The sequence below is a fragment of the Scyliorhinus canicula genome, chromosome 2 (assembly GCF_902713615.1).
Source record: "Scyliorhinus canicula chromosome 2, sScyCan1.1, whole genome shotgun sequence".
NCBI classification, from domain to species: domain Eukaryota; kingdom Metazoa; phylum Chordata; class Chondrichthyes; order Carcharhiniformes; family Scyliorhinidae; genus Scyliorhinus; species Scyliorhinus canicula.
In genome coordinates, this window is record NC_052147.1 from 85,304,503 (window position 1) to 85,326,378 (window position 21,876).

Consider the following 21,876-nt stretch of genomic DNA (forward strand, 5'->3'; position numbering starts at 1 on the left):
GTAGGGGAGAATCCAGCCCCCTGTATCAGACCCTGTATCAGACCCTGTATCACACCCTGTAACAGACCCTGTAACAGACCCTGTATCAGATCCTGTAACAAACCCTGTATCAGACCCTGTATCAGACTCTGTAACGGACCCTGTAACAAACCCTGGACGTGATTCTCCGCTCCCCACGCCATGTGGGAGAATCGCGGGAGGGCCCCCCGACAAATTTCACGCCCCCCTCGCGCCTCCCGCGATCTCCCCCCACCCCCCCCAGGCTCGGAAGTATCGCCGCTCGCCATTTTTCATGGCGACCGCTGATTCTCCGACCCGGATGGGCCGAGCGGCCTGCCGTTCGCGACCGTTTCATTACGGCGGCAACCACACCTGGTCACTGCCGTCGTGAAACGGGTGTGGAGATGCCCGTTTGGGGCTTGTAGGGGGCCTGGTGGGGAATGAGCACCACGACTGTGCTCAGGAGGGGACAGGCCCGCGATCGTTGCCCACCGATCATCGGGCCGGCATCTCAATCGGACGCACTATTTCCCCTCCGCCGCCCCGCAAGATCAAGCAGCCACGTCTTGCGGGGCGGCTGAGGGGAAAGACGGCCACCGCGCATGCGCGGGTTCGAGCTGTCAGCGTTGTGACATCAGCCGCGCATGCGCGGGTTGGAGCCGGCCAACCTGCGCATGCGCAGCTGACGTCATTAGGCGTGCCGGCCGCATCATTCTCGGCGCGACACCCCCGCGGCCGAGTGTTACGGAGCGCCGCTCCTAGCCCCGCCGGGAGGGGAGAATAGGTGGCGAGGAGCGGCCTCTGAGGCCGTCGTGAAACTCGGCCAAGTACACGACGGCCCTCCCGATTTTTCCCGGGAGCGGAGAATTCCGCCCCCTGTATCAGGCCCTGTATCAGACCCTGTATCAAACCCTGTATCAAACCCTGTATCAGGCCCTGTATCAGCCCCTGTATCAGACCTTGTATCAGACTCTGTATCAGACCCTGTAACAAACCCTGTCTCAGACCCTGTATCAGACTCTGTATCAGACCCTGTATCAGACTCTGTATCAGACCCTGTAACAAACCCTGTCTCAGACCCTGTATCAAACCCTGTATCAGACTCTGTATCAGACCCTGTATCAGACCCTGTATCAGACCCTGTATCAGACCCTGTAACAGACCCTGTATCAGAACCTGTATCAGACCCTGTATCAGACTCTGTATCAGACTCTGTATCAGACCCTATATCAGACTCTGTATCAGACCCTGTATCAGAATCTGTATCAGACCCTGTAACAGACCCTGTATCAGAACCTGTATCAGAACCAGTATCAGACCCTGTAACAGACCCTGTATCCGACTCTGTATCAGACTCTGTATCAGACCCTGTATCAGAACCTGTATCAGACCCTGTATCAGATCCTGTATCAGAACCTGTATGAGACCCTGGGCGAAATTCTCCGACCCCCAGCAGGGTCGGGGAATCGCCTGGGGCCGCCGAAAATCCGGCCCCCGCCGTGGCAGAGATTCTCCGCCACCCGGGAAGTGGCGGCGGCAGGAATCTTGCCACTCCGATCGGAGAGGCCCCTGCGGTGATTCTCCGGCCCAGATGGGCCGAAGTCCCGCCGCTGGGAGGCCTCTCCCGCCGCCGAGGTTTGAACCACCTCTGGTAACGGCGGGATCAGCGGTGCGAGCGGGCCCCCGGGGTCCTGGGGGGGGCGGGGGGCGATCGGACCCCGGGGGAGCCTCCACGGTGGCCAGGCCCGCGATTGGGGCCCCCCGCTCAGACTCCGGGCCAGTGCCCTGGGTGCACTATTTCTCTTCCGCGGCCACCACGGCCTGCGCCCTGTATCACGCATGCGCCGGTGGTGACGTCAGCAGCATCTGGCCGCTGACGTCACCGCCGGCGCATGCGCCAACCGGCGAAAGCCTTTCGGCCAGCCCCGCTGCCAGGGGCGCCGGTTTTTTGCGCCAGTCTTCTGGTGCCAACCGCTCCGGCGCGGGGCTAGCCCCCAAAGGTGCGGAGAATTCCCCACCTTTGGGGAGGCCCTACCCTGGAGTGGTTGGCGCCACTCCCCTACTCTGGGACCCTCCGTCACGCCGGGTAGGGGAGAATCCCACCCCCTGTATGAGACCCTGTATCAGGCCCTGTATCAGACCCTGTATCAGACTCTGTAACGGGCCCTGTATCAGACCCTGTATCAAACCCTGTATCAGGCCCTGTATCAAACCCTGGGCTGCCCGAGTTTTTAAATTGCCTGTTATCAAGAACCTCTTCGGGCTTCGGGTGTGAATGGAATCAGTTAAAGTCTTGTGGAGAATGTGGATCAGTGTCAGCTGTTTCTTTATGTTGACATTTATTCTGGATCAATTATTCAGCTGGAAGACCGGAGAATGGAGCACCTGCTCGGTGACGTGCGGGGGAGGGGTGCAGACCCGGTCCGTGTTCTGTACCCTGTCAGAGGGGGGTCAAGGTGAGGCAGTCCGGGACGATGTGGAATGTGCCGCAGTCACAGTGAAACCGACCCGTCAGCAGGCCTGCAACATGCTGCAGTGCGCCACCTGGAGCTCTGGTCATTGGTCCGAGGTATGTCTCAGATACTCGTCTCAGTTCACTCTGCTAAACCACCTTCCAGTGCTCCACAATAAGAGCTTTGGGGAAAGGAATATCTTGCAGTTCTTTAGCACCTTCCCTGTCCTCAGGACTTTACTGCCAGTGAAATACTTCCCAAGTGTAGTCAATATAGGGAGATGGCTTCCATTATGTGCACAGCAAGATCCCATAAACAGTAACATGATCAGTAATCTGTTTTAGTTGAATTTTTTTGGGGGATAAATATTAGCTTTGTGGGGCATTGTGGATAACTCCACTCCTCTTCAAAATTTCAAACTGTCCTGGAGTCTACAAAAAGTAAAGATTAATATCTGGGACATTTTTAGGAGCAATTCTGGAGAAAATAGTCATTTGAAAAAAGTTTTTCTTATTAGTTGAAGAAAATATCTGGAATGAAAAAAAGACCGAATCAGTGACAAGTCAAGAATCATCCAATCAGGACAAAGGATGGGATTTTCCATGGCTACCACGGCGTATTTCACTGCTGTGCAAAGCGGCCGGCCATTGGCCGGTGCCGGGATCTTATGGTCCCGCTGCTGTCAACGGTGGGAAGCTGGTACTTTGTGGGGATGGGCATTTTATGCAACCAATGGAGGGAGTTATTGCAGGCAGGTACTGTGATGTAACCTGCTGGAATATATCCGGCCAGACTGGGGATGACCTTAGTGCCCCTGCAATCTCTTGCATCTGCCTCAGACAGAGCCTCGCCTTAACATTTCCTCTGAAAGACAGCACATCCCAACAGTGCAGCACTCCCTCAGTACATCAGTGGGAATGTCAGCCTAATCACCAGTGACATCTCAGCAGGCTGATTCCGAAAGGAAAACTGGAAGTCCGTGGTAGTTGTGTTATGCTTCTTCATGTAGCGTAAGCTGCTTCCTTGATGTACGCTCTGACAAAGGAAGGTTCTGACTTGGAGATAGGTTTAACACATTTATTGAACAGTTAACAATTCTCCTACTTGAGTTTGACTCTCCTGCTAATCTTGCTATAGTAACTCAGTCTAACTAACCAGTTTGCTCTAAGCCATGCGGTGGGTGTGATGCTTCTGATCTGCCCCTGTCCTTCTCTCTGTGTGGCACCTGTGGAAAGAGGCAGAGCATGTGTGCCCTGTCCTTTTATCTGGGTTGCCCCCTTGTGGTAGTGTCACCTCTGAGTATCTTGACTGCCTATTGGTCGTGTCCTATTCCACGTGTTCATTAGGTGTATGTCTGCATGTCATGATGTCTCTTGTGCTCCCTCTCGTGTTTACTTAGTTGTAGTGTATTTACATTAACCCCTTGTGCATTTACAGGGATGCATATCACCACAGTAGTGAAGAATTCAGAGCTAAAGGTTGTGTTTATAAAACAGCAATGACTGCACTTCATAATCATAGGCTATCACAGACCAGAAAGAGGCCATTTGGTCCACCATGTCTGTGCTACCTCTTTTAAAGAGATATCCATCTTGTCTCAAATCCACTTGAAAAATGTAAATTTATTAACAGAACACTCAACTCCTTGTAAGGTATCAAGAGATACGGAGCAAAAGATGAGCAAATGGACGCCTCAGGTTCCCTTTAAATAAAACTTTGTAAGGAACAATGAGGCAGGATTCTACGCCCCGCCCCCGCCAGCAGCGGGATTCTCTGTCCCGCCAACTGGCCAGTGGGGTTTCCCATTGTGGGCAGCCCCACACCGCCGGGAAATCCCTGGAGGTGGGTGCGCTGCCAGCACAACAGAGAATCCCGCCAGCGGAGAATCCAGCCCGATTTTTTTTTTTTAAATTTAGAGTACCCAATTAATTTTTTCCAAATAAGGGGCAATTTAGCGTGACCAATTCGCCTACCCTGTTGTGGGGGTGAAACCCGCGCAAACTTGGGGAGAATATGCAAACTCCACACAGCTAGTGACCCAGAGCCAGGATCGAACCTAGGACCTCGGCACATTGAGGCAGCAGTGCTAACCACTGTGCCACCGTGCTGCCCCGAATCCAGCCCAATGATGTTAGCAGTCTGTCTTTTGTACATTGTCCTTGTTTTAATTCAGCAAGTACTTCCTGTTCCCTATTGCAGTGTTCGGTAACATGTGGTGAGGGGATTCAGACCAGGTCTGTCTCATGTGTGTTAAAGTCAGGAAACCAGCTTCCAGAGTTTGTCTGTTCCTCTCGGTCGAAACCCTTGGTAGCTCAGGCCTGCATGCTCGGCGCCTGCAGAGATATCTTCTCGTGGTACATTGGAGCCTGGAGCTCGGTAAGTGATACATTTTTACAGCATAAACTTTCCTGGTGTTTATGTTCCACACCAACCTCCTCCCATCCTAGTTCAACAAACCCAATCAGCATACGTTTGTGTGTTTTGTTACGGTACCGGACCAGACCCCGATTTATATTAGGAAACCAGGTGAGAAGCCTCAATGATTTTTCAATTGTAAAACTGTGAGGAAAGGATACTTCGTTCCAGGAGAGATTTCAATGACAAATGGGGATATGTTACATTAAAACAAACGTTATTATTAAAAATTGAGGAACCACAGAAAATAGCTTTTGAATTAATAGTTAAACAATTCTTAAAATAAAAGGAAACCCTTTTTTCAGTCTCTATCTCCAATTAAGCAAAGCTCATGACAGGGCAAAAAACACTTATAAATAAAGTTAGCAAATATAGGGTGACTTGCTGTATACTTGTATATAGATTTCTTGGAAAGGCTGCTTGGAGAGAGAGAGAGACCCTTTCAACACCAGCCTGCAGATCCTGCTGTCTTTGTCAGACTCCTGCTGAACTTGACAGGATTTGACAAAATTGCTGCTGAACTTAAAAGCTCCCAGCAGACTGCTAAACCTATATCCAACTGCAAAACTACGGCAGACTTGGCTCCTCCTACTAATTACATAATATTTATCCCACTCAGATCCCATGGCCTGCTTACCTAAGACTAAACACAATGGGCGTGATTCTCCCAACCAATGACTGTTATTTTGGGCGTGTTTGGCAGGGTGTTTCCCGCAGGCTTTTTGGGTGAGATCCAGATCTGGATGCGTTTTCTTGGACCTTGGTGAATTCTCCCTGGTCAAGCCCACACTTCAGAATTTTTTCAGCAATGGGGAGCTGAACTCACCGGCGAGGCATGCTCCTCAGAGATCAGGGTGCCATTTTGAAAGAGTGCCCCGATCTCTTGAGCTTGAGGGTTCCTTACACCCCCCACCCATTACCCCACACACATGGCCATTACTCCACAGCCCCCAAGTGAGGACACCCCGCTAAGAGTTATTCAGGCCTACCCACACCCCCTTTCGGGCCCCCACCTTTCAGCAACTCCACCCTTCATCACCCCAACATTTGTGAGGACCCTTCATACCCAACCTTTACCCCCACCCTTCATTGCCCGCTCATCCCCTTTCATGGGCATGGTCCCCCCAGACTCCAACCCTTGGCAGTACCACCCCGGCACCTAGGCACCCTAGCACTGCCACTCTATAACACTGGCAGTGCCCCTGCCAGCCTGGCAGTGCTGCCTGGGCACCTTGATAATGCCAGGCTGGTAGTGCATAGGTGCCAGAGGAAGAGCCAGAATGTCACCCTGCCCTGTCCCAACCACCCAGGTGTCTCCAATGGCCTGGTAAACGTCTCCCAGGTGCCATTACGCCCAGTCCACATTTGTGTGGACCAGTATTAAACAATGTCTGGTCGAGGCCTTGTTGAGGAGGCCGTTAGTTCCCAGGTGCCAGGAGTATCCCGCTTGCATATTAAAATGAGCAATGGGGCTAATTAAAAAAGGCATATCTGGATCTCACCCAATGAAGGCTAGATCACATCACAATGTCTCAGGAGGTTCGGTTGAATCTCCCAAAACATCACGAGCGTTGCGCATCTCGCAAAGTCCGGGAAGACCTTTCTTGCGAAATTCCATACCTGCATAACCCTGAAGCCCTCCACACGCTGGAGCCCATACTTCACTGCCAACTCCTCCAAGCTTGCAAACCGCCCCTCCAAAAACAGATCCTTCATCTCTTTCATCCCTTTCTTCTCCCATCCCCGAAACCACACATCCATCTTCCTTGGTAGATGGATGTTATGCAGAGGACCCGGGACTTTGGTGAGGAGGAAGGAGTTGCAGGCGAAGTTTGATCTTGTATCCAGGGGAGGGCGGGTTGGTAGGTGAGGTGAGCGCGGGGGAGTTGTGTATGAGTATTGGTGAGAAGGCCAGTTGATTGCTGGCGGGCCAGCTCCATCGGCAGGCAGCAGCGAGAGAGATAGTGTGGATTAGGGATGGAACGGGCAGGTTGGTGGGGGCACCGGAGCAGGTGAATAAGGTGTTTGAAGATTTTTATTGAGATTTGTAGGAGCTCGAACTTATGGAAGGGTGAGTGGGGGGCTGAAGCTTGGGGTGTCTCTACGTGGACGATCTGCTGCTGTACATCTTAGACATGGGCTCGTCGGTGAGGGACATAATGGGGTTGGTAAAGACATTTGGGGTGTTTTCAATTTTAGTTACATTTAGGGAAGAGAGAATATACTGTGGTGTCTTCTCCAGGTGCAGGGGCTGGAGCGGGGGGGTTGCCATCCCGGGTAGCGCCAACTCATTTTAGATATTTGGGAGTGCAGTTGGCAGGGGACAGGGCACAACTTTGTAAGCTTAACTTCATAAGCCTGGTGAGGAGGGTGAAGGAGGACATGGAGGACACCAAGACTCGCACACGGCCTGCCTTCCTCTATTCTTCCTGATGCTCACCCATGCCATGTTCAATCCTCACCACTATGACCACTTCACTGGAAGTGCTGTCCAAGGCTTGCTCAGCATTGCAGATGCTCCAGAGTGAATCCACCCTCAGCGCCACCTCCGAAATGCGGTTAGCCAGTAGCTGCAGTTGGATGCACTTCCTGCACATGTGGCCACCAGGGACATCTGAAGCACAAAAGGAGCATATCACAGGTGCAAGCTCTCCTGCCATGACTGCCCTTCAGCCCCTTATTTACTCCCTTTTTAATAAGGATACCAATAACTTACCTCCCTTTCCCTAACTTTGCTTCTCTTGTCCTACTTTGTTTACTTATATTACTTTATTATAATGACCCTCACTTTCCCTTATTGGTGCTGTTTCTCAGTTAATCCCTTCCTCCAAAAAAACCCCACTTCTATGCTCACGACTGTTTCACTGTAACGCTGACTGCAAAGTCAGTGAGGTCAGGAATGCGGCCTTGGTGTTTATGAGACTCAGCTGCACTCTGCTCCTGCCCGGGCTGAACTCCGAACTCAGTCATTTTAGCTTCACCTTCTCTCGGTTTCACCAAACTCCCTTTTTTTTCAGCCACTCCAAAGGCACTCTTATTTAGCCCAGCAACACTCGCTGTGCATCTTTTGGACTGTGTGTACCGTGCTGCCAACTAAATAAGTACCGACCCTGTTCGTGCTCAGACGTTACATCATCCATTATACATAAGAATGCAGAAATTAGGAGTGGAAGGTGCAACTGATTATCTAACCGCTACCAATCACACCAGGCCCCTCACCCACACGTCGTCCCACTCCAGAGGCTATGAAACCCAACTGATCCAACAGAAGACAGTGGTGCGATGTAACTTTAAAAAAAAGATTCCGTTCTGGTTGGGATTAGAGGGGTTGTTCCCGACGCTACCTAACAACACTCTGTTTTTGGGGCGCGCTGGGAACATCCGCCCGAGCCACTCAAGTCATTTCCTGCACTGAGAAATGGCAACGCGATCTCTCGATTCCCGCTGGCACAACCCACAAGACCGCTCCCAACACCCAACTCACCTATAAGGGGGTCATCAAGCCCCCCCTGCACCGCACCTCACATGGGCAGGCCACCCCTCCTTGAGGAGGAGAGAGATCAGGATGCAATTTAAATGTGGCAGTGCCCCTGCCAGCCTGGCTGTGTCACCGAGCGCCAGGTTGGCACTGCTAAGATGCCAGGCTGGCAGTGCCAAAGTGCCCAGATAGCATCAACAGTGCCAGGATGCCACCCTGCCCATTGACCGACCACCCAAGGGCCTCCGATCGCCTGGGAGATGCCCCCAGGTACCGTTAAGCCTGGTCCCAGTTTGTGGGGACCAGCATTGAACGGTGCCTGACTGGGGTCTTCTCGGCAAGGCCTATCGATGCCAAATGGCCGTTAGATGTGGTGCGAACGGCTAAGTGAGTTGAAGAACCCACCCCCGGGTGGTTGGCCTCCGGGCAAGCTGGCGCCCTGGCACTGCAGGTGCCACCCGGGCGCCTTGGCACTGCCACCTAGCACCCTTGCAGTGCCACCCTGACAGTGCCACATGGGTGCCAGCCTTGCATTGCCAAGATGTCCAGGTGGCACCGCCATTCTGGCAGAGGCACTGCCAAGGTGCCAGGCTGGCACTGTCATGGTCCCAGTCTGGCATTTTGCCCATGCTGGGATCAGGCCCGGAGCTCCCCTGCCCGTGTGAGGTGGGGAGCGGGGAGGCTCAATGACCCCCTTATAGGTGAATTGGAGGGGTCCGGGGTTCATGGTATCATAGAGTCTACATTGCAACAGGAGGCCATTTGGCCCATCTAATCTGCACTGGCCCTTGCATAGGACTGAAACCCAACAGGAGACAGTGTCTATGGGACTGAACCCCAACAGGAGACAGTGTCTATGGGATTGAAACCCAACAGGAGACGGTGTCTATAGGACTTAAAGCCAACAGGAGACAGTGTCTATGGGACTGAACCCCAACAGGAGACGGTGTCTATAGGACTGAAACCCAACAGGAGACGGTGTCTATAGGACTGAAACCCAACAGGAGACGGTGTCTATAGGACTGAACCCCAACAGGAGACAGTGTCTATAGGACTTATACCCAACAGGAGACAGTGTCTATGGGACTGAACCCCAACAGGAGACGGTGTCTATAGGACTTAAAGCCAACAGGAGACAGTGTCTATGGGACTGAACCCCAACAGGAGACGGTGTCTATAGGACTTAAAGCCAACAGGAGACGGTGTCTATAGGACTGAAACCCAACAGGAGACGGTGTCTATAGGACTGAAACCCAACAGGAGACAGTGTCTATAGGACTGAAACCCAACAGGAGAAGGTGTCTATAGGTCTTAAACCTGTAGCCAGGTCATGTCTGAAAAATCGATTCCCTGCTGGGTCACTATCTGTGCAAAGTCTGCATATTCTCCCCATGTCTACGTGGGTTTCCTCCGCGTGCTCCGATTTCCTCCCACAGTCCAAAGCTGTGCAGGGTAGGTGAAGTGGCCATGATAAATTGCCCTTTGTATCCAAAAAAAGGTTAGCTGGGGTTATGGGGATAGGGTGGTGGTGTGGGGATAGGGTGGAAGTGTGGGGATAGGGTGGAGGTGTGGGGATAGGGTGGAGGTGTGGGGATAGGGTGGAGGTGTGGGGATAGGGTGGAGGTGTGGGGATAGGGTGGAGGTGTGGGGATAGGGTGGAGGTGTGGGGATAGGGTGGAGGTGTGGGGATAGGGTGGAGGTATGGGCATAGGGTGGAGGTATGGGCATGGGGGGAGGTGTGGGGATAGGGTGGAGGTGTGGGGATAGGGTGGAGGTGTGGAGATAGGGTGTGGGCTTGGGTAGGGTGCTCTTTTCAAGGGCCAGTGCAGATTAGATGGGCCAAATGGCCTCCTGTTGCAATGTAGACTCTATGGTACCATGAACCCCGGACCCCTCCAATTCACCTATAAGGGGGTCATTGAGCCTCGACTTGCAGAAAGCAGACAGCATTGAAACCAGCAATCTGAATATTAATGAGTGATTCCCGGGCACAATGGTAACAATCGAGAACGGTCAAAACAAGTCAGACTCCTCGGCGCCAGCAGGAGTCCAAGACAAAAGAGGCTAACGAGCACCCAAGGAACTCCTAGCGATCAGGGAACAGCCTCAGTATCGGGGAATTCAAACCAATCGATTGGCACGTGATCCAATCGATTGGTGTCAGGTACGGATCCGCCCAAAAGGGCGCGAAGCCCCTGGACCCCAAGTTCAATTCAGCCTCTTAGACGGCCCTCCCAGCAGAACATCTTAGCAGCTTGGAAGAACTCTTGACCGTGAGAAGGAGAGGCCTAGCTAACAGCTACACCGACAAGGACTGAAACCCAACAGGAGACAGTGTCTATGGGACTGAAACCCAACAGGAGACAGTGTCTATAGGACTGAAACCCAACAGGAGACAGTGTCTATAGGACTGAAACCCAACAGGAGACGGTGTCTATAGGACTGAAACCCAACAGGAGACGGTGTCTATAGGACTGAAACCCAACAGGAAACGGTGTCTATAGGACTGAAACCCAACAGGATACGGTGTCTATAAGACTGAAACCCAACATGCAACAGTGTCTATGGGACTGAAACCCAACAGGATACGGTGTCTATAGGACTGAAACCCAACAGGAGACGGTGTCTATAGGACTGAAACCCAACAGGAGACGGTACCTATAGGACTGAAACCCAAAAGGAGACGGTGTCTATAGGACGGAAACCCAACAGGATACAGTATCTTTAGGACTGAAACCCAACAGGAGACAGTGTCTATAGGACTGAAACCCAACAGGATACAGTATCTTTAGGACGGAAACCCAACAGGAGACGGTGTCTATAGGACTGAAACCCAACAGGAGACGGTGTCTATAGGACGGAAACCCAACAGGAGACGGTGTCTATAGGACTGAAACCCAACAGGAGACGGTGTCTATAGGACTGAAACCCAACAGGAGACGGTATCTATAGGACTGAAACCCAACAGGAGACAGTGTCTATAGGACTGAAACCCAACAGGAGACGGTGTCTATAGGACTGAAACCCAACAGGAAACGGTGTCTATAGGACTGAAACCCAACAGGATACGGTGTCTATAAGACTGAAACCCAACATGCAACAGTGTCTATGGGACTGAAACCCAACAGGATACGGTGTCTATAGGACTGAAACCCAACAGGAGACGGTGTCTATAGGACTGAAACCCAACAGGAGACGGTACCTATAGGACTGAAACCCAAAAGGAGACGGTGTCTATAGGACTGAAACCCAACAGGTGACGGTGTCTATAGGACTGAAACCCAACAGGAGACGGTGTCTATAGGACTGAAACCCAACAGGAGACGGTGTCTATAGGACTGAAACCCAACAGGAGACAGTGTCTATAGGACGGAAACCCAACAGGAGACGGTGTCTATAGGACTGAAACCCAACAGGAGACGGTGTCTATAGGACGGAAACCCAACAGGAGACAGTGTCTATAGGACTGAAACCCAACAGGAGACGGTATCTATAGGACTGAAACCCAACAGGAGACAGTGTCTATAGGACTGAAACCCAACAGGAGACGGTACCTATAGGATTGAAACCCAACAGGAGAGTGTCTATAGGACTGAAACCCAACAGGAGACGGTACCTATAGGATTGAAACCCAACAGGAGACAGTGTCTATAGGACTGAAACCCAACAGGAGACGGTACCTATAGGATTGAAACCCAACAGGCGACAGTGTCTATAGGACTGAAACCCAACAGGAGACGGTGTCTATAGGTTAAGGGGGGGGGGTTGTTGGGTTACGGGTATAGGGTGGATACGTGGGTTTGAGTAGGGTGATCATGGCTCGGCACAACATCGAGGGCCGAAGGGCCTGTTCTGTGCTGTACTGTTCTATTTTCTAACAGGCGACAGCGTCTATAGGACTGAAACCCAACAGGAGACGGTGTCTGCAGGGCTGAAACCCAACAGGAGACGGTGTCTGCAGGGCTGAAGCTCTTGAGGATGTAAAACAGCCTCTTGTTGGGTGATGGTTTTTATAGAAGTGAAAGGCAACAGAGAAGGAAGTAACATTTTGGTGTTTATCGCAGCAATATTTTAGCTGTTTAAAGCCTCCTCCACCATTATGGCTCAGTATCTTTTGTGTCTTGTTCCAGTGCTCAGTAACCTGCGGAGAGGGGATTCAGAGCAGGCCTGTGTCGTGTATGGCCCAGTCTGGTGGCAAGGTTTCAGACTTTGCCTGCTCCTCGCAGTTGAAGCCTTCAGTTAGCCAGTCCTGTGCCCTTGATAGCTGTAGTGACTATTTCTCCTGGCACGTTGGAGTCTGGGGTCTGGTGAGTTTGCAATTTAGTTTTACCTTCTTGTTCCCAGGCCGGAGAATCAGTTGATTTGTAGCTTGAATAAAATTGTTATTACTCTTCTTTTCTTTGTATAATTGTTGTTTTTGTATCTTCGCACATACTCTTTCTCTTGTGGAATAGTTTTGAAGGATAAGCAGCTGGATCTTGTTCATCCACATTATGAACGTTTCCGTCATGTCCTACTTGCCCTTGAGTGGAACTTGAAACAGAGCTTCTGGCTCAGAGACAGGAGCAATTCTGACAGAGACACAAAACCTTTGCATAATTCCTTCAAATGGGGAAGAGGAGCAAAGATTCTAAAACATTGGAATTTGGGGCTGTGTACACTTTAGAACATAGAACATACAGTGCAGAAGGAGGCCATTCAGTCCATCGAGTCTGCACTGACCCACTTAAGCCCTCACTTCCACCCTATCCCTGTAACCCAAAACCCCTCCTAACCTTTTTGGTCACTAAAGGCAATTTATCACGGCCAATCCACCTGACCTTGCACGTCTTTGGACTGTGGGAGGAAACCGGAGCACCCGAAGGAAACCCACACACACACAGGGAGAACGTGCAGACTCCGCACAGACACTTTGTTTGTGATGAGAGTAAGGTGGAGCTTTGCTGAAGTTTTAAAGCTACAGAAAAGACAATGTTGCTCCCCTTGGGGTTTATCAATCAGAAAATGTGCTGTACCGGCCAGCAAAATAGGGGGCTGGTTTAGCACACTGTGTTAAATCGCTGGCTTTTAAGGCAGGCCAGCAGCACGTTCAATTCCCGTACCAGCCTCCCCGAACAGGCGCCGGAATGTGGTAACTAGGGGCTTTTCACAGTAACTTCATTGAAGCCTACTCGTGACAATTAGCGATTTTCATTTCATTTCATTTCAAAATACCCGGATTATTTCCCACTCTGCCCAGAAGGTAGAAATGCTAAAAAGCCTAATGCATGCTTGAAATGTAGATAAAGGACGCCACTTGTTTATCCTTATACAAAATGGTGAAGAGAGCTCTTCCACATAGAAAGTGGACGTGCTTCTTATCTCATGTATTGGGATCTTAGTCTAGGCAGTGCACAAGAAATGTCTGCTGTGGGGCCACGGTATTTAGTGATGATGCTGGGTGATAATTCGACTCAATTTGAGAATATTGGTTGCTGCAGAGGCTCATGATGGAAGATTGACAGGTAGTTTCTTGCTCTCACTTTCAATAACAGGAGAGGGGGGTGGGGGCGGGTTCGTCAAAGAGTTGTGTTTAGTCTGTGTTTGATTTTGCATCAGAAAGCTCTGTGGTAGTCACCACTGTTGTATTATGAGGTGCATTACGGTAAGGTTCCTTCCTGTACTACAGGTACGGGGTAGATCCCTGCCTGCTGGCTCCGCCCAGTCGGTGGAGTATAAATGTGTGGGCTGTCTGAGCTGCAGCCAAATCGGCAGCAGCTGTAGGAGGCCACACATCTCTCCGTAATAAAGCCTCGATTACTCTCTACTCTCGTCTCGTCGTAATTGATAGTGCATCGATTTATTACGCAGAGATTTTACAACGATGGACCTCTGCATCAAGTCAGATCGCCTGCAGCTGTACCCTCAAGCAGACGATGCCACATCGGCCTTCACACATTGGCTAGCTTGCTTTGAAGCCTACATCGGATCTGCGACAGAACCACCCGCAAAAGCACAGAAACTCCAGATCCTGTATACACGGCTGAGCTCCGATATCTTTCCTCTCATCCAGGACGCGCCCACCTACGCTGAGGTCATGGCGCTTCTGAAAGAGAACTACACTCAGCAAACCAACAAACTGTACACCAGGCACCTCCTGCCCACGCGGCATCAACTCCCCGGTGAGTCTTTGGAAGATTTCTGGCGAGGGACTGCGATTGCCAGGCCGTTTCGGCCGTTGAACATTCCGAACTCCTAATCAGGGACGCTTTCGTTTCGGGCATAGGGTCGGCGTACATCCACCAGCGCCTCTTAGAAGGGGCTACCCTCGACCTCGTGGCGACCAAGAAACTTGCGACCTCACTAATGGTTGCCTCCCGTAATGTACAAGTGTACGCCCCCGCCCGCACGGCGCCCCCCTCCTGGACATCGTGGACCCCACCAGCGAACACCCTATCGTGTACCTCACCAGCGAACACCCCATCGTGGTCCCCACCAGCGACCGCCCCATCATTCACCCCACCAGCGACCGCCCCCAGCCAACTCCAAGCCTGCACCGTGCAGCAGCCAGCCAACCCCGGGGGACCCAAGTGCTACTTCTGCGGACAGACAAAGCACCCCCGGCAGCGCTGCCCGGCACGGAGCGCACTCTGCAAGGCCTGCGGGAAGAAAGAGCATTTTGCTGCAGTGTGCCACGCCCAGTCGATCACCGCTGTAACCAGGCCCATTGTTCCTGCACCCCCACGTGCGACCCGTGGGCACCGCCATTTTCACCCCCGCAACCCATGTGTGGCCCGTGGCACCGCCATCTTCCTCGCCTCACAACACGTACGGCCCATGGGCGCCGCCATCTTGCTTGCCTCAGGACACGTGCGGACCGTGGGTACCGCCATCTTCCTCCAGGTCTCATGCACCCCATGGGCGTTGCCATCTTCCCCACCTGAGGACCCCTGCTCGTCGGGCACCTCATCAGGCCGCTCATCGCCTGCAACCGCCGACGACCAGCTAGGGGCCTTCCAATACCAGCTACAACTCGTCTCCATCACGATCGACCAGTCCCGGCCGCACAACCTCGCAACCGCGTCGACGATGGTAAAGGTCGATGGGCACAAGATATCATGCCTTTTTGACTCCTAAGCACAGAGAGCTTCATCCACCCCGATATGGTAAGGCGCTGCTCCCTCGCGGTACACCCCATCACACAATGAATCTCCCTGGCCTCCGGATCCCACTCCGTGGAGATCCGGGGGTACTGCACAGCCACCCTCACCATCCAGGGCGTAGAGTTCAGCAACTTCCGGCTCTACGTCCTCCCCAATCTCTGCGCTGTCTTGCTACTCGGCCTGGACTTCCAGTGCAACCTCCAGAGCCGAACCTGAAATTCGGCGGGCCCCTACCGCCCCTTACTGTATGCGGCATCACGACCCTCAAGGTCGACCCGCCTTCTCTGTTTGCAAACTTCACCCCGGATTGCAAACCTGTCGCCACTAGGAGCAGACGGTACAGTGCCCAGGATAGGACCTTCAAAAGGTCTGAGGTCCAGCGGCTACTGTGGGAAGGCATCATCGAGGCCAGCAACAGGCTCTGGAGAGCCCAAGTGGTAGTTGTGAAAACTGGCAGAAACACAGGATGGTCGTTGACTACAGTCAGACTGTACACGCAGCTCGACGCGTACCCCCTCCCACGCATATCTGATATGGTCAATCAGATTGCACAGTACCGGGTCTTCTCGACAGTGGACCTGAAATCTGCCAACCACCAGCTCCCCATTCGCAAGGCGGACCGCTCGTGCACGCCGTTTGAAGCGGACGGCCGCCTTTACCACTTCCTTAGGGTTCCCTTCGGCGTCAGTAATGGGGTCTCCCTCCCCCCGCCCCGACTGCACAGCAGCCTCCCACACCCGGATATCCTGGGTGTCCCCCTCCCCACCTACAAGTACAGGGACGACCTGACCCACCCCCATAGGGACCTCTAATAGGGGGACCCCCCAGGGGCCTCCGTAATGAGGGATCCACCCCGCAGGACCCCTGTAGTAGTGGGACCCCCTGCCAAAAGGGACACTCTCCGCAGACCGCCTCCCCACACAGAGACCAACTCCCCCCCCCCCCCCCGCCCCGTTCAGACTGCACTCAGACAGTGACTCAAGCCGGGAATCGATCCTGCCATCTGCAGCTTTGATCCATTCATATTCCTCCACAGTTCAGTGAAACCCCAATGCTTGTAAACATTGACCAGATCAAAGAGAGATAAGTGCAGTGAAATCACATGCTTGGGTGATTGGAATGCACTTAGTGCGTGGAATGTAATTGCATCTCTTTGATGTGGAAGAAAATGTGATTTTTTTTCAAGGTGAAATGTGATTTTGATCTTGTACCCACAGTGCTCTACGACCAATTAAGACCCATTCGCATTTATTTTCATGCTCCCGCTGGGGCCGGAGCCAATCCCAATTTTACCATATGCCTGATTCTCTGTCCCATTGGGGAACACAATCCGGGTGTCCCAGGATGGAGAATCCCGCCCAGGATTATGTATGAAGCAAATACATTCAGCAGAATTCTCAGTCGGTGGGATCTTCTGGTGCCGGCAGCACATCCACACCCACGGATTTTCCAACGGCGTGGAGCGGCCAGAATGGGAAACCCCATTGACTGGCTGGTGGAATATAGAATCCCGCAGCCGGTCTGCGGGGGAGGGGGGGGGGGAACGCCACGCAGGAAACCACGGCTAACGGACCGGAAAATCCTGCCACTGGTTTTTAATCTTCCAAACATTGGAGAAAACCTCCACTCAGCTGGTACTACAACATAAATAAAGAAATAAAAATGAATCAACAATAAAGAGATGATGACCAGATCATTTCAGTGCATGTGTGTGTGTGAGAGAGGTGGGGCTGGATTCTCTATAGCACGACGCTGAAATCGGGATCGGGTGGAAAATGGCTCCTGACGCCGGAATCAGGGCAGGCGCCGGTTTGCGATGCTCTGCCCCCTCCAAACTGGCGGCATCGGGCCGCGCGCATGTAATCTGCTGGCCCACCCGCGATGCTCCGCCCCTGATGGCCCGAGTTTCCGATGGCACGGGCCAGATGTCGTCCCAGGGATCCTGGGCCGGGATTCTCCCGCAATTGGCAGGACGGCCCAACGCCGGCTCCAGGAACGGCGCGAACCACTCTGGCGTCATGCCACCCGGAAGTTGCGGAATCCTCGACACTTCCGGGGGATAGGCCGGCGCCGGAGGGGTTGGCAGCGCCGAGGTGCCACAGTGGGCCTGCGTGAGTTGGCGCATGCGCAGAACCGCCAGCGTATTTTGGCACATGCGCAGAACCGCCAGCGTGTTTCCTCCACATGCACAGGGGGTTTCCTCTCTGCGCCGGCCATGGTGGAGCCTTACAGAGACCGGCACAGATGGAAAGAGTGCCCCCACAGCAGAGGCCCAACTGCAGATTGGTGGCTCCGATCGCGGGCCAAGCCTGGATACCCCCCCACTCCCCCCTCCCCCAGGACTTCGCTAGCCACCCTCCAAGCCAGGTCCCGCCGGGATGGACCATTCCATTTATCGCCGACGGGACTGGCCAGCAACGCACGGCCACTCCGCCCATCGGGGCCCGGAGAACTGCCGGGAGGGCCGCTGCCAATGGCCCCTGACCGGCACAGCGTGATCCCCGCCGCCGCCCGAAAACCGGCGCTGGAGAATTCGGCAGCTGGCGTCGGAGCGGCGGGGCAGGATTCACGCCGCCACCGGCGATTCTCCGACCCGGCGGGGGGTCGGAGAATCCCGCCCCTGGTGTGCCGCCTGCAGACTGTGTCCAGCGTCACCACACTCCTCCAGGATCCGTGCCACTGGCCGGAGGGCTTCTGGTAGGACTGGAGGAGGGTTGTAGGGACGGGGTGGACGGGTTAGGGTTCCAGCATGGCCGGTGCCATGGTTTTCGGCACAACCGGTGCAGGCCATCAGCCCTGCGCATGTGTTTCTCGGCATTGCAGGCACCGGGAAACACGCGGCAGAACACGCTCGCTAGGGGAGTTTGTTCTCTTTTGGGAGAATTGCGCCGTCTGCAATTCTCTCATCAGCCCCTTGAGTGAGAAAATAATTGAAATGTGTCCCCCATGCAAAAAGTTTGGCCAAGCCTATAATATCTCATCTGGTAAGACGGTGTGCTGGATATCACGTTCGCTGCAGAATTCGGTTTGAAATAAGGCAACAGAAATTAATACGAGCAGTATTTTAATTCAAAGTGGAATAAAACCACTTCAGCAAAGATCGTCTAGAAGTCACCTCCCCGAACAGGCGCCGGAATGTGGCGACTAAGGTCTTTTCACAGTAACTTCATTGAAGCCTACTCGTGACAATAAGCGATTTTCATTTCATTTCAAATGAGCCATTTGGCTGTCGGGAATTAACGAACAATAAGTGATAAGATAACAGAGTTTACACACCGTAAATTCTCTAGATCAGTCCCCTATCATTATTCAAACCACGAGGACAGGAACATTCTTCAGATAAACAATACACAAATCTTTCCTTAATTATATAACTCTTGACACTTAGAATAACACCCTCAAAGAAGTGTCTGTTTGACAATCGATATATCTAGGAAAGATGGCAACACTGAAAAAGACAGATCTCTATACGAGTCCCTCTTTGGCAATAAATCTTAATGTGGAGATGCCGGCGTTGGACTGGGGTGAGCACAGTAAGAAGTCTTACAACACCAGGTTAAAGTCCAACAGGTTTGTTTCAAACACGAGCTTTCGGAGCACGGCTGTGTCCAGCGTCACCTGAAGAAGGAGCCGTGCTCCGAAAGCTCGTGTTTGAAACAAACCTGTTGGACTTTAACCTGGTGTTGTAAGACTTCTTACAATAAATCTTAAGACACCCGACATTCATGCAGACACTAAGATCATTAAAACATATATTGAAGATAATACATCAAATTAATTGAAGGGGCTGTTTAGCACACTGGGCTAAATCACTGGCTTTGAAAGTAGATCAAGGCAGGCCAGCAGCACGGTTCGATTCCCGTAACAGCCTCCCCGAACAGGCGCCGGAATGTGGCGACTAGGGTCTTTTCACAGTAACTTCATTGAAGCCTACTCGTGACAATAAGCGATTTTCATTTCATTTCAAATGAGCCATTTGGCGTCGGGAATTAACCAACAATAAGTGATAAGATAACAGAGAGAGTCTTTCACCGATTAAAAGGTTTTATGTATATAAGGAGGAGGCACTTTAGCAAAAGTCACCTCTCTTCTTCAGTTCTACTGAAGGGAGAAAAGCTCTATTCAAACCAGCTTGCCTCGTCAGACAAAGTCCTCGTGGTTTTTGTAAGTATGTTTCTGTTAAACTTCTTAGAAATGTATAGAAATTGATAGGAGATACTTCAGGATTTTCTATGTTTTAGGTATCTCATTCCCTTCAGAGAAGTTAGTGTGTTAGCAGATACCAGTTTTATATTATTAACGGATAACTAAAGACTGTTAATCAATTTATATTTTTTAACTCTGCAATTCTGTATGTATCAATTGAGAGTATTTTACAATAAAAATACTTCTATTAAAATTATACGGTGTAGACTTACTCTCAAATTTAAAATCCTAGAAACTCATTTAGAAAGTCTTAAATGACTAGGACCCATGACAACAGAGCTAACGATTTAGTTATGAGTGACGCATCTGAACTTTTCCCATAAAAAGTAACTGAGATCCTGTTTAACTGTCTGAGACCTGGAAACGCATTCTCCCTTTGTGAGATCTATTCTGAGTCTTAGCAGAGAGACGGATTTCCCTCTTTTGGTGGGTTAACCTAAATCATGGGTTAATAATAAAGTATTATCAGGTCCGGAATAACCTGAATCCGTCACAACAGCACAACCTCTAGCTTTGATGTTGCTTTAGGCCAGTCACATTGAAACATCAGGAAAGCTATTAGGGAAGATCTGGTTTAGCAAGGAAATAAAACTAACCACTTCCATCAGAAGATTGGCATTCTGGAAGGATAGAAACTTAATGGGATAAAAGATTTCTTCAGTTGGAACCTGGCTTGCAATCTAGTGAAGTTTTATTGAGAAGAGGAAGAAAATATGTTTGTTTAAATGTGGAATTTGGCTTTGATCTTTATACCCACAGTGCTCTAAGAGCTGTTCGACAGGTCAACGGAAACGGCAGGTCATCTGCTACGACCAGGATCGCAACTACCAGGACCCACAGAAATGTGACCCAGGGATCTATCCAAGTGTATTTGAGGATTGCAATACTCAACCCTGCTACATGCCACAAGGTGAATGAGTCAGTGTCGGCAAGGTTCCTTCATTTTATTGTATTTCCTTTTGACCCTTCTGGCATTGTACCTTTTTTTTTAAATGTTTTTATTGAAGTTCTTACATTTTATGCACTGTACATTCAGTAAGGATAAATGCGTCGGTTACAATGTACCAATATAAGTAATTTACCTCTGTACTGAATTCTCTCTCTCTCTCTCTCTCTCTCTCTCTTCTCTCCCCCCCCCCCCCCCCCCCCCCCCCCCCATTTGTTGATTCAGGGTCTTTTTCTGGAGCACTTGTTGTACAATGGGCAGTTATCCGCAATTTACTTTACACTGTGTGATGTCTTCCTCTTTTGTCAATTGGCCTCACCCCCTTCCCCTACTCCCTCACCCTGTTTTCGGCATTGCTTTGGGGGCTCCGTTTCTGGTGGCCTTGTTCTAGGTTCCTTGATCTCTGTCTTTGCCGTTTTCCAGCCTCCCCCTCCTTTTTCTTTGGCCTCCCTCCCCTCACCCCCTTCCCTGTCTGTTCCCGCGGACCCGTTGGTTCCCGTGCAACCCCCCTTTCCCTTGCTCTCTTTGCTGTTGGCCTCGAACAGGCCCTGCTACACGTTGGTGAATGGCCTCCACATTTTGTGGAAGCCATCCTCTGATCCTTGGATAGCAAACTTGATCTTTCCTAGATGGAGAAATTCCGAGAGGTCAGCAAGCCAGTCTGCTGCTGTGGGTGGTGCTGCTGCTGTGGGTGGGCCAGCCAAGCAGGATTCTTCAATGGGCGATTAGGGAAGCAAAGGCAAGGGCATCAGCCCTCTTCTTCATGAATAGATTTAGCTGGTCCGATCCCCCGAAGATTGCCACTGTAGAACATAGAACATAGAACAGTACAGCACAGAACAGGCCCTTCGGCCCTCGATGTTGTGCCGAGCAATGATCACCCTACTCAAACCCACGTATCCACCCTATACCCGTAACCCAACAACTCCCCCTTAACCTTACTTTTTAGGACACTACGGGCAATTTAGCATGGCCAATCCACCTAACCCGCACATCTTTGGACTGTGGGAGGAAACCGGAGCACCCGGAGGAAACCCACGCACACACGGGGAGGACGTGCAGACTCCGCACAGACAGTGACCCAGCCGGGAATCGAACCTGGGACCCTGGAGCTGTGAAGCATTTATGCTAACCACCATGCTACCGTGCTGCCCTGTTGGTCACCCTTACCCCCACCACCTTGGACATTGCCTCGAAGAAGGTTGTGCAAAACCCAACAGGTCTGGGCCAGGGACC

At 51.7% G+C, this 21,876-nt stretch overlaps 1 protein-coding gene across 7 annotated transcripts in view; it reads left to right on the top strand.

Moving 5' to 3' along the window:
- Window positions 1-21,876, top strand: part of paplna (papilin a, proteoglycan-like sulfated glycoprotein) — a 324,761-nt gene that overhangs the window by 207,119 nt on the left and 95,766 nt on the right. For all 7 annotated transcript variants that reach the window (XM_038781804.1, XM_038781766.1, XM_038781791.1 and 4 more), the window contains 4 exons: window positions 2,362-2,569; window positions 4,653-4,829; window positions 12,477-12,653; window positions 20,454-20,604. In XM_038781804.1, the coding sequence (XP_038637732.1) occupies window positions 2,362-2,569; window positions 4,653-4,829; window positions 12,477-12,653; window positions 20,454-20,604 (713 nt within the window). The remainder of the gene's footprint in view (window positions 1-2,361; window positions 2,570-4,652; window positions 4,830-12,476; window positions 12,654-20,453; window positions 20,605-21,876) is intronic.